Source organism: Mobula hypostoma, chromosome 13 (assembly GCF_963921235.1).
Source record: "Mobula hypostoma chromosome 13, sMobHyp1.1, whole genome shotgun sequence".
NCBI classification, from domain to species: Eukaryota; Metazoa; Chordata; class Chondrichthyes; order Myliobatiformes; family Myliobatidae; genus Mobula; species Mobula hypostoma.
Genome location: NC_086109.1, coordinates 61,628,795 through 61,641,317, shown reverse-complemented (window position 1 = coordinate 61,641,317; position 12,523 = coordinate 61,628,795). Strand labels below are relative to the sequence as shown.

Here is a 12,523-nt window from a genome sequence, read left to right as displayed (position 1 = left end):
AGTTTCACCACAAGGACAGTAGTTGTTCAAGAATGTGCCTCACCTTGTCAAGAATGATCAGAGATGGGCACTAAATCCTGGCCAAGTCAGCAGTGCTCAGATCCATTACATAAATAAATAAAAATACAATTAAATGCATTACTAAATGACAATAAAAGAGGACTGCGTGTCCTCATAATCTAAAAAAAATTACTCAGAAAAAATGATTGGTATATCTGAAAAACAAGAATTCAATTCTGCATAAGTTTTAAAACTAACTGTTAGTTATCTGGAATAAAAACATTGCAGCAGTTATTATTCTTTAAAATCGGAAGTAACCATTGTTTTTCAGTGCAGAGTATATTTTTACATTGTGTGTTAAATGTATTGATTCAAAGGCTTTTTCCAGCAACTTACAAAAACTGTTCAAGTTGCACCTTGAACAGTAAATTCCCTCAGGAAACCCAGTCCAATTTTAACTGCAGGGAATTGTATTTTAGCCTGAAACAGAATCCCTTGGCTGCAGCTTTGGGCTGAGATCCAAGGTCACGGGTGTTGTCGTGTTCCTGGCGGTTGTGGTTAGTGAAGTAACAAATCACGCGGGGAACCTGCAGGAAAAGAAGAGTAGGCAACCAGGTTCAACCAAGAACCAATGCTCTCCCAAGGATTCCAGACAGAACTTGGGGAACCAGGTCTAGCCTCCACATCATTCAGTGCAATGTAAGGAGAAGTACAATCCTAGGATGTAGTCCTGGAATAACAGGATAAACAATAGGAATTTTTCACTGCAAAACAATGTAGTAGTTAAAGGACATACAGAAAGAGTATATTATTTGTTGAGGTAATTTGGATGATGTTGTCAAAGTGTAGTGCTAATGAAAGAGAATTTCTGAAATAATACAGAAATCCCAGAGAAGGTGTTGTGTTTCTTGGAGTATACAGTGAAAATGTATTATTGAGGTAGCATACAGACCAGTGGTGTAATGTCATCTGTGCTGGGCTTCAAGCTGAATGATTCTGGGTTCAAATCTGGTCGGTTCCTTGCATGCTTTCCATCTGTGCGGTGTTGAGCGTTGAGCTAGCAACTTGTAAAAAAAAAACAAAATGCCAAAGAAACTGTAAGGTCACCGCCCGAGGCAGCATGAGGCACGGAGAGGAACAACATGGGAGTTGCATTATGTACAATGAAAATATATTATCTGGATAGTCATCGGGCGAGAGAGATGAAAAGAGGAAAAATCTTATTCAGTAGGTATTGGAATTTCTGGGATGTACAGTGAGCATGTGTTACTGGGAGACACTGCTGACATTAATAGGTTTTACATGTATATTGTGGCGACACAAGCATAAATGGAATCAGCAGTGGAGTGGAAATATGTTGTTGGGATAGAGCAGTGTAGTTGGTGGAGGTACAGTGGAAGTATGTTGAGATACAGTAGTGGATTTCATGGAATACTCTATATTTACTGGAATGTATAGTAGGCATTGATTTTATTTTATCTTACTGAGATATGACAGAATAGGCCCTTCCAGCCTTTCGAGCCACACCGTCCACCATTCCCCCAGTTTAACCCCAGCCTAATCACGGGACAATTTACAATGACCAATTAACCTACCAACCGGACTTGTCTTTGGACTGTGAGAGGAAACCGGAGCACGCAGAGGAAACCCACGTGGTCACGGGGAGAACGTACAGACTCCTTACAGGCGGTGGCGGGAATTGGACCCGGGTTGCATGTATTGTGAAGTGTTGTGTTAACCACTATACCACCATTGGCATCTAAGTGGGATGTACAGTGAGAATATATTATTAGGGCATAGTATATCAAATTAGATTATGAGGATATTTAGTAGGGACCTATTATTAGGATAATACTCAGGTTAGTGAGGTATACAGTGAAAAACTTTTATTAGGAAATATTGTGTTGCCCTGTATAATGGATGTTATTGGCACAGTCTTTGTATAGTCAGTATGATATGATTGGGGTATTACTGGAGTTCTGGGATTGACAATGGCAAACACAGTATTGGATCAGTACTAGGGTGTAAAATGAGAATATATTACCACCAAATTAAAGGTTGTTGATTTTCAAATCTCAGAAGAGAGGATCCTATCTGAGTGAGAAGTGTTGTTTGTCCATGTATTTCCTGGGACCCACTTGTTTTCTTTCTTTCCTGTCCTGACAGGTGGGAAAGTCCATCATGGAAGCTGCCTCGAAAAGTAACCTAAAGAGGGTGACCCTGGAGCTTGGGGGCAAGAATCCCTTCATTGTCTTTGCAGATTCCGATCGTAAGAGAACTTCTTTTTCTGTTTTCATGAATTTCACAAGTTGCCATTTCATAAAACAGCCCTCCTGCTAGAATCCAACTGCGTTCAGTTCAACGAAAACTAGAAGTGTTTTGTATCTTTGAACTTCTCAGTCTCAGATAACTGTCCGCAGCAGTTAAGCATATTAATCTCTAAATGCTGTTGAATTTTCTGATGGAATCACTTCTAGGTGATCAGCAAAGGAGACATAAAAATTGGAAAAGAGAGAAAACTGGTTGAACAATTGATTATACTTTGAATTTCCATCAGTTCAAACAAGATTTCACCTCCAGATACATATTCACGTCCACTTCCAGGATTTTGAAGAGACCATTCCCTTCATGACCACCTGCTCCACACTAGCCACTGCCCATCTTACAGTATTTCCCTGTGCAAAGGCAGGAAGTGAAACATCTGTCCTTCAACATCACCTCTTCCCCCTCACTAAATACTCTTTACACGGGAAGCAGTGATTCACTTGCACTTCTCCCAGTCTAACGTAACCCGTTCGGTGTTCGCTACATGTCCGCCTCTGTGTTGGAGAAGCCAAGCCCAGAGTGGGTGATCCATTTATAGAACACTCGAATTTAAAGCACAGAGATGTTTGTCAGCTTGCCACTTTTGTTCCCTGTTCTACAGCCACTCTGACCTTTCTGTCTGTGGCCTCCTGCACTGTCACAATGAGGAACAGAGTTTGAGGAATAGCAACTTATTTTCTGTCTGGGACATTGCTGTCTTCTGAACCGGGGGGAAGTTTCTCACTTTTCTGTCTGTTTATGAACTGTCCTTCACCATTTTGGCTTAGTTTTTATTTTTTACTGTTCATATTTTCTGGCCTGCTGGACTTGCCTCAGTCTTGTTACTAACAGCATTAGAGAGAGAATATGATCCTAACCATAACCTAATACCCTGGGTCTCACCCTACCAAAGGTATTCCCCTTGTTCTATCATTCCTTCACCCTCCCCACCTTCTCTGCCACTGAAAACAAACTTGCTTTCTTCTCTCATCCTCAGTTCTGATGAAAAATCAATTATTTCTTTTTCTGTCGATGCTGGCTGATCTGCAATTTTATTGCTTTTAAACCTAGTGGAATGGCCCCAACATACCCACAATGTATCAGGAAACATCTTGGGAACATTTCCTGATGAACACTCACTGTTGTGGCACAAAGCAAGTGGCACAGACCCGGAACCCTGCCCACAATGACTGACCAAAGCCCACTACGCTGCTCAGACCAAGAGTCTTGGCCCCAATACCATCACCCAGTACGGAGGTTCCACTGAAGGGTGTACGGTCCAGGATCACTGCCAGAACTCTGCCGCCGTTTCTGCACATCACTGGGGGTGGAGTGAAGAGGAAGGTCCTGGGATGCAGCTTTGTTTCTTTAAGAGAAGCTAGAAATGCTTAAAGATTTTGTTTCCTCCTCAGTGGGCCTGGCTGTCGACTGCGCCTCACAGGGGGCCTTCTTTAACCAAGGCCAGTGCTGCACTGCCGCCGCTCGAATATTCGTGGAGGAGAAGGTGTACGAGGAGTTTGTGCGTCGCAGTGTGGAAAGAGTCAAAAGGCGAGTGGTGGGCAACCCTTTCGATCCAAAAACAGAACAAGGACCTCAGGTGAGAGGAAGCTGCCAGGACCTAGGATCACATTCCCACTGATCTCTGGAGAAAGAAATCCCAGTTGAATTTTTAGCTTTGTTTTATGTATGTGATGGGTGACCTTTAGTTTTGCTCTTTGCCTCCTTTGCCTCATTTAGAAATTTCTTTCCCTCTGTCTAATTTAGCAAAATCATTCAGAAATTGGGGCTCTGCAGATCTCTGCAGAGCTTCCTCTATTCAAACGAAAAGCCCAGCTGTTTCATCCTTCCCCAACAGTTATGACTTCACATTTTAGCCTTGTCTCTACCTCTTTATCCATTTGTCAATATAGCAAGCAGGGCTGCACATGGTCTAAGTCAGATTCAATGCCACGTTTATTAAAACTTTTACTCGCAGCAGTTTTCCTACTAGAAAGACATAGTTCTTGGGTTGCTTTTATTGCTTTCAAAATCTGCATAAGTCATCTGTATCTGGGATCCTTTCACTTTACTGCCCCATTTTCCTAATGTAATACTTCATATCTTTAATTTGTTTGCCAATTAAATGTCCATTTCAAATGTATTAATGTGCAGCAGCCCTTCTATTTATGGACACTCTCCTCACACATTTTTATTATACAGTCGTCGATTCTATGGAGCAACTGAACTCAATCTACAAACTGGTTTTCATTGCATCAAACAATGTATCACTTTACAAACAAATGAATACAGTGTTACTAAATTATGCATTTCACCTGTTTGTTTTGCAATACAAAGTTTTCCTTTACAAGATGTACTGGGGAATACCTATAATTTGCTATGATTCACCTCAGGGCTGATTCTCCCCAACCTGACCTCACTGCCATATCCAAATTTGGTGTCACCCTCAAATTTATACGTAGTGCTTTTGATTTCAAAGTCTGCCTCACTAATGAGGATTGTGGACAACAGTAGACCCTTGTGAAATACCACTTTACATAGGATTGCTTTGAGTATATGTAGGGTAGGCCCAGAAGAACGTTATTCAGCCTAATCACTTCATGTCCATGCTGAAAATCTACTTGAATATTCTCCAATATTTCCTCAGTTAAATCTATCTGCGAGATCCTCTGTTCCTATCTCCCTTGTGTTTGTTCAGCTCCCCTTTAATGTATCAACACTGTTCACAATCATCACACTGTGTGTTAGTGTGTTCATATTCTCCCTGTTCCTGCACAAGGAAGTTCCTTTTGGTTTCCTGGACAGCTATGTTGACAGCCTCTTCCCCACAGTATGAACATTTTCTCAGGGTCCATGCCATCAAAATCCTTCATAATTTTCAAGCTATCAATCAGGTTACCTGTCTGCCCTACCACTCGCACTTTCTATGTGGAGTGTTAGCACTACCTTCTTGCTTCCATAATGTAGCTAACTGTGCTGAGCCTCACTTGCCTATTATCTGCACATTTTATTATATGTGCAGCTCTCTATGTGACTGGCACTAGATACTCCATCACTGGTTCTTGTGGGACAGCACTCTTCCACTGAGGATAGCTGTTCTTCAATCCCACTCTCTTTACCGAATAGAAAACCTTCCAGAGCCTTAGAATCCTATGTAGTCATAGAACACCACCGCACAGAAACAGGGCCTTCAGCCCAGCTAGTCTGTGCCAGCCCGATCTTCTACCTAGTCCCGATGACCTTGGTCCAGACCATAGCCCTCTATACCTCTCCCATCCACGTAGCTATCAAAAGTTGTCTCAAATGTTACAGCTGAACTCACATCTACCACTTCCACTGGCAGCTCATCGCACACTCCCATGACTGCTGAGTGAAGATGTTTCCCCTCAGGTGTGGGCGCCAAGGGAGCATAGTGGTTAGTGTGACACTTACAGCTTGGGGCATTCAAGTCCTGCACTGCCTGAAAGGAGTTTGTACGTTCTTCCCGTGATTGTGTCGGTTTCCTCTGGGTGCTCTGGTTTCTGCCCACAGTCCAAAGACTAATTAGTAGGTTAATTGGTCATTGTAAATTGTGCTGCGTTCAGGCGTATATACGAGGGGTAATTGATAAGTTCGTGGCCTAAGGTAGAAGGAGTCAATCTTAGAAAACCCAGCACATTTATTTTTCCTACATTTACACCTTAGTCCAGCGGTCGTGGAGCATACGGATCCCTTCTTTGTAGAAGTCAGCGTCTTGGACCTCCAGAAGTGGTCCACAGCAGGGGTGATTGATAAATTTGTGGCCTAAGGTAGAAGGAGATGAGCTATTAACTTCAAATTTTCTGCATTTTCACTCAAAGAGTTGAACTGCACATGCATGTAATGAGAGCTGTATAACTCTTCTCCTTCTACCGTAGGCCACGAACTTATCAATCACCCCTGCTGTGGACCGCTTCTACAAAGAAGGGATCCGTATGCTCCACGACCGCTGGACTAAGCGTGTACATGTTGGAGGGGACTATGTTGAAAAATAAATGTGCTAGGTTTTCTAAAATTGACTCCTTCTACCTTAGGCCACAAACTTATCAATCACCCCTCGTATATCTATATACTCATTCCCCTTCAATATTTCCCCTTTCACCCTAAATTTATGACCTGTAGTTTGAGTCTCAGCTAACCTGGGGCATTAAACCCTGCCAGTATTCATCCTATCTCTACCCCACGTAATTTTGTCATTAATCAGCACTTGCACTGTACGTGAGCTACCAGAGGAGAAGCAGGTACAGTGAGGTGGGGGAGAAGGAAGGATCTGGAAATTGAGAGGCTGTAGTGAAGACTAGAAACAGAATGGGATGATGTAAATGCTCGGGGACAGTGGTCATGTTGCAGAGAGCAAGGGTGAGCTTCTATCTCAAAAAAAAATCTTTGTTTGAATTACAAAATTGGTTTGGATTAAGTAAAAGTTATCAGGTTGGAATGCTGAAGAATTCAGACAGGACAGGGGTAGGTTAGCTGAGGCAGAGAGGGTAAATTTGCCATGTAAATCAGGAATAGACCTTTAAAATTTCTCACGATGAGATATTGTCTGAACTTCATATTCTCTCTCCACCTGGGAACTTCAGGAACATCACCTTCACTTACTGAGGTCTGTCAATTTGCTAGGATGTTCAACAGTCAATTATCCCAGTTTATACCATTGCCCAAGGTCAAGATGATGGCTTGCGTAGTGTTGGCATGCGTGTTTCATCAACCAATTTGCCAATTGTCTATGCCACTTTTATGTAGATGAGATGTAACATATAAAACTTCCATAATCATATTGCATGAATACAATACCTTAAAGCAGGGGTGTCAAACTCATTTTAGGTCACGGGCCAGATTGGTCAAAATGCAACTTCATGCGGACCGGATCAGTCGTGCGCGTGTGATCCCACAGCTTTCGCTGCCTTCGTTTTTTCAACCTGCTCTCATGTGTCTCAGTCTCTGCTATAACTACAAAGTGTTTCACTTTACGAATTTTGTTTCCTTTGAAGAAGATTGCCTAGCAAGCATTATTTTTATGATTGATATTAACTCACAGTCATAGACTACAAGAAAGTTGTGATGAGAGAGAGAAAAAACGCTGCTATTTGGCTAAGATTGTTTTGGGAGCCATACCCTTTCCATTAATAGACCATTTGAAATCAAACATTAGCAGACACAAACGTGAAACAAATTGTAAATGTAGGCTACACAACTGCACCTAATTTTTATTAGCCTGCTTCCAGCAATCAAGTTCAGACAATGAACACAGTTAGCCTCTAATTTTTATTGAAGTGATCACATTTACAATAATAGAATAGTCAGAAAATGAATGAATCACAATATTATGACACTCAATATTTCATAGTGCATTTTGCTTACATGTCGCAGTGCATTAAACAGTGTCACTCATTTTTCACTTGCTGCTTCCAGACACCTGACATCTCTTGGCTTTAACCAGCCTGTCAACATCAGGGACCAGTTTCTGGGCAGTTGTGATTTTCATAATGTCACTTAGATGTCTGTGTGTCAGCTGTGAGTGCAGTTTGGATTTGTTAATGTTCATTATGGAGAATGCCTGCTCACAGAGATATGTTGTCCCGAACATGCAAAGGGATCTTTGAGGCAAAGTCTGTCATCCTGGGGCACATTGGTCCCAGGTATTTGTAGAATGAGTCCAGACCCACAGTCTCAAATTTATATTTCAAAGCCGAGTTACACTGAATTTCAATTAGTTCCATTTGGAGTTCCTCTGGCACATCTGATGCTGCGTTGACGGCAAACGGCAAGCGAAATAGTGAGAATTCCTTCTCGAGATGAGTGAAGACTTGGAAACGATTCTGAAACTCACTCTTCAGCCGTGATATTTTGTCCTTGTCCCTGTCCATGTTGTCATTATTCCCATGAGCAACACGCACAGACTGCAAAGAGGGGAAATGAGCTGGGTTGCTCCGGGGTAGCTGCATCTCCCACAGGCCTAATTTAATTTGAAAGGCACGAATGCTGTCGTAGTATTCCGTAACGAGTTTGTTGCGGTCTTGCATGTTAACATTAAGCACATTTAAGTGCTCTGTTATATCGACCAAAAATGCAAGATCATGAAGCCAGTCTAGGTCATTTAACTCTGCCACTGGCTTCCCTTTCTCGTTCATGAATAGCCCAATTTCCGCACGTAATTGAAAAAACGTTTGAGCACAACCTCTCTGCTCAACCAGCGGACTTCAGTGTGGTAGGGTAGGCCGTGTCCAATATTACTGTCAGACAAAAGAGTGTCAAATTGCCGATGATTGAGTCCCTCGGCTCTGATAAAATTAACCGTTTTGATTCAAAATTAACCGTTTCCGGATTCTCTGTCTGAACTTTCTCTCTGAGTTTCACAACAACACCTGCCTTTTTCCCAACCATGGACGGTGCTCCATCTGTTGCCACGCTGATAGCGTAACTCCAGTCAATCCCCAGTCTGTCCAAGGCCTCAACGAGGCTGGAGAAAACGTTGTTCACCATTGTGGTGTTTGTCATGGGCACCATCTCCACAAACTCCTCGGTGACGGTCAAAGATGCATCAACACCACGAATAAATATTCCCAATTGAGCTACACCAGTCACGTCGGTGCTCTATCAATTGTAATAGAGAAGGCAATAAATGAGTTGACTGTTCAAATCTCCTGCAAGGTGCCCAATTCTCTCTGCCACAGTATCTCTTGACAAGCTGATATTACCAAAAGCCTGTCTCTTCTCATGGCACACCAGCTCAGCCGCCGTCAGCGTGCATGCTTTGATGAATTCCCCCTCTGAGTGTGGCTTCGACGCAGTAGCTATTTTGTTGGCAATAATACAGCTAGCCTTGACAGCTCCATCATGAGTCTCTCAACTTTTCTTGGAAAGCATTTTGAACCACAGCAGCAAACAGTCTCAGCCTTACTACAGGTGTTACTTACCCGAGTACTCTGTGTGTTTATACTGTGTCTGACGACGGAAGTGGGGCCCTGGTGGTCTTTAGTGCAGGGTGGTAGGTGCTTACGCACAGCAGGTGGTTAACTGCCGCCTATTGTTTTCTAAGTACACACAACAAGCTGGCGACGCAGCCGGCGGCACAGACAGCGGTGGGAGAGAGAGCGGCTGCCATACAGATACATAACAAATGGTCGTGAATACATCTTTTCCCCCCAGATCATCCCGTGGGCCAGATTGGACCCCTTCGCGGGCCGGTAGTTTGACACCCCTGCCTTAAAGGGTTACCTAAACAAGAGAAGATTTTGAATTCTCGTGTACTTTAGAAGGAATAAATTAAACCATTCCTTGTAAAATTCAAGGAAGAATTTCAGAGAGGGCAGGGAAGGAGTTAAGGAGCATTAATCTGATTCCTTAAATAAGGTAATGTAGTATAAATGAGTTTCTGGCGTCTCCTGAAATAATTGCACATAAACTGAATGGATTCCATGGTTAAATCACTTTGTCAAGTTACTGGTACAGTAACACATCACCACACCCTTAAGGAGACCGGTTGTGAAAGGTTTCGTAGTACCATCCATGAAACTCAATAGGGGACTGGGAATGAAATCATGTCTTAAGATGGGACAGCCTGAAGCTGGAGTCTGCTGCCGACAATAAGATGCAATTGTGTGCTCAGATTCGAATCTTATAACAATAACATGCGATTTCGCAAGGATTGCATGTGATTGAGGAAAGCCTAGATCCATGCATGATCCCTGTAGAGGGAGCTTCTTTGATGCATGGGTCCCGAAATCGAGCAGCCACAACAGATCGGGCTTTCAGCCACTTAAGCCCTCTAGTTCACTTATGTGCAGAGTGATGACAAGATGATGCCTGAGGGAACCAGGACCTGTTCTACCACATTAGACTATCAATGTGCGAACAGAAGATACGTCCCTCTCTTGACTGTTGGTTTTTCAGACAGGTTTAACTAAATATAGCATCCATGGTACTGGTTAAACCCTACCATCAGGGCCTGCAGTCAATAATCATCACCATTTCTCTCCATCCATGTAGATCGACCAAGACCAGCTTAACAAAATTCTGGAGCTTATCGAGAGTGGCAAGAAAGAGGGAGCCAGACTGGAATCTGGCGGCTGTGCCTTTGGTGATGAGGGCCACTACATTCAGCCCACGGTCTTCTCAGAAGTGACAGATACCATGCGTATCGCAAAGGAGGAGGTACTCTCACAAGCCAAAGCATTGAATGAAAATGTTGTTTAGCACCTCATAGACGTCACCAATGTCTTTCATGTGATCCAGATCTTTGGACCAGTCCAAGTAATAATGAAGTTTAAAAGCACAGAGGAAGTGATTAGAAGAGCCAACAGCAGTGAATTTGGGCTGACGGCGGGAGTGTTCACCAGGAATATTGACAGGGCAATGGCAGTGGCTTCTGCACTTCAATCTGGAACTGTCTGGTAAATATCAAATTAAGCAATTTTATCTAGAATTACCATTTCAGTTTCATAACTATTTCCCCCTGAGGTGTTTCCAACAACAGAGGCTGCAGTATGTTTAGAGCGGGGAGCTGCAGATTCATTATTTGTTAAAAGGAAGAGGTTGGAGAAGAACATCAGAGATGAAAGTGAAATTGAATTTGGAATTGGAATTGCTTTATTATTCTCACATGTACCAAGATACAGTGAAAAGCTCGTCTTGTGTTCTGTTCATACAGATCGGATCATTACTCAGTGCATTGGGGTAGAATAAGATACAAGGATAACAATGCAGAATAAAGAATGAGGGAAGGGCAATGTAGGTAAACAACAAAGGGCAAACTCATAATGGGGTAGATTCAAAGATCAAGAGCCCAGCTTACCGTAATAGGGAACCCTTCAATAGTCTCATTACAGCAGGGAGAAGCTGTGCTCAGCATCACGGTACGTGCTTTTGTATTTCAAGTTTTAAGGTCAATGACACAAAATCCAGAGGGAAGATGAGAATTGCATGAGAAATGCACTGTTTGAACCATTGATCAATCATAGCAATCATAACTCACCTGAAGAAAATTAGACAATTTCCTACAATGGAGAAAAAAGTTGAAAGGTTTAGGGTCCTGACAGGCATCTGGGATAAATTATAGTATCCCTCTGCTAAGAGTCTGATGATTGCACCGATCCTCTCTTGCTTACCCTTCTTAAACAGTCCCCTGGGATCCAGAATGATTTGCTTCCCCTCCAATCTGCAAGTCCTGAGCGGTTGTGGAGAACAATGAGAGACTGACAGACTCTACCACGGATGGCAAGGTGTGTGTTGGAGTAACTGGGCAGATGATTACTGATGCAAAGACTCAACGTTCCGAGTGCATCCCCATAGTGACTTTCTCCAGTCTGACCGGTCACAGGACTGAGATTCCCACCAGTCCATGGGAACGTTGTTCTTCTTCAAAGAAGCTTCAGCGCATCATTGAATACTTTCCTTTGAGGTTAGAGGAATAACACCTCATGTTCTACCTGGGTAGTCTACAAGCTGACCACATGAAATTTCAATTATTAAATTTCAGGTAACCTCTGTCTCTTTCCCCTCTCTTCCAGGTTACTCACTTCCTCCTACACCCACACAGACCCTACTACTGTTTCTTTCCCCTTCTCCACTTACACCATCTGCCCATCATTCACATACTCCTCCCACTGGCTCCTCACCCTATTCCCATCAGCCCTTCCCAATTTTCTTATTTGTTTTCATGGTTCACCTTACTATCCTACCAGATTCCATTATCTGGAGTCCTTTGTTGCCTCCACCTATCACCACCAGTCCCTCTATCACTCTAACTCCTCCATCTCATCTTCATCTGGATCCACCTATCATTTGCCAACTCTTGCTTCACACCCCCCTTCTCCACACCGTTTTATACTTGCTATCTCCCTCTACTCTTTGACTGTCCATTTCTCTCTATAGATGCTGCTGATCCCACCGAGTTCCTCCAGCAGTTTGTTTCTTTTTTCCCTCTCCAGAATCCAGAACCTGCAGTCTCTCATGTTTCCTTTCATGTGTCCAGCTGGTAAACTTTGCATGTCTGTTTTGGGAGTCTGATGCTGGGCGTGTGAACTACATGGTCTGTACAATGTCGAGTGTAACAGGACATCAGTACTGGGAATGTCATTCTGAAGATCACTGAAGATCATTCATGTATCTTGCCAATGGAAATTATGGCACAACATTGGCTAGACCACAGTTGCAGCAATGCTTACAGTTTTGGTTGTCACATTACAGGAAGGATGTGATT

At 43.0% G+C, this 12,523-nt stretch overlaps 1 protein-coding gene across 1 annotated transcript in view; it reads left to right on the top strand.

The window, feature by feature from the left end:
- The window catches only part of aldh1a3 (aldehyde dehydrogenase 1 family, member A3), a 127,176-nt gene that overhangs the window by 99,942 nt on the left and 14,711 nt on the right, over positions 1 to 12,523 (top strand). Inside the window, exons 8-11 of the mRNA XM_063066521.1 lie at positions 2,167 to 2,269; positions 3,717 to 3,901; positions 10,312 to 10,476; positions 10,558 to 10,715. Coding sequence (XP_062922591.1) covers positions 2,167 to 2,269; positions 3,717 to 3,901; positions 10,312 to 10,476; positions 10,558 to 10,715 — 611 coding nt within the window. The remainder of the gene's footprint in view (positions 1 to 2,166; positions 2,270 to 3,716; positions 3,902 to 10,311; positions 10,477 to 10,557; positions 10,716 to 12,523) is intronic.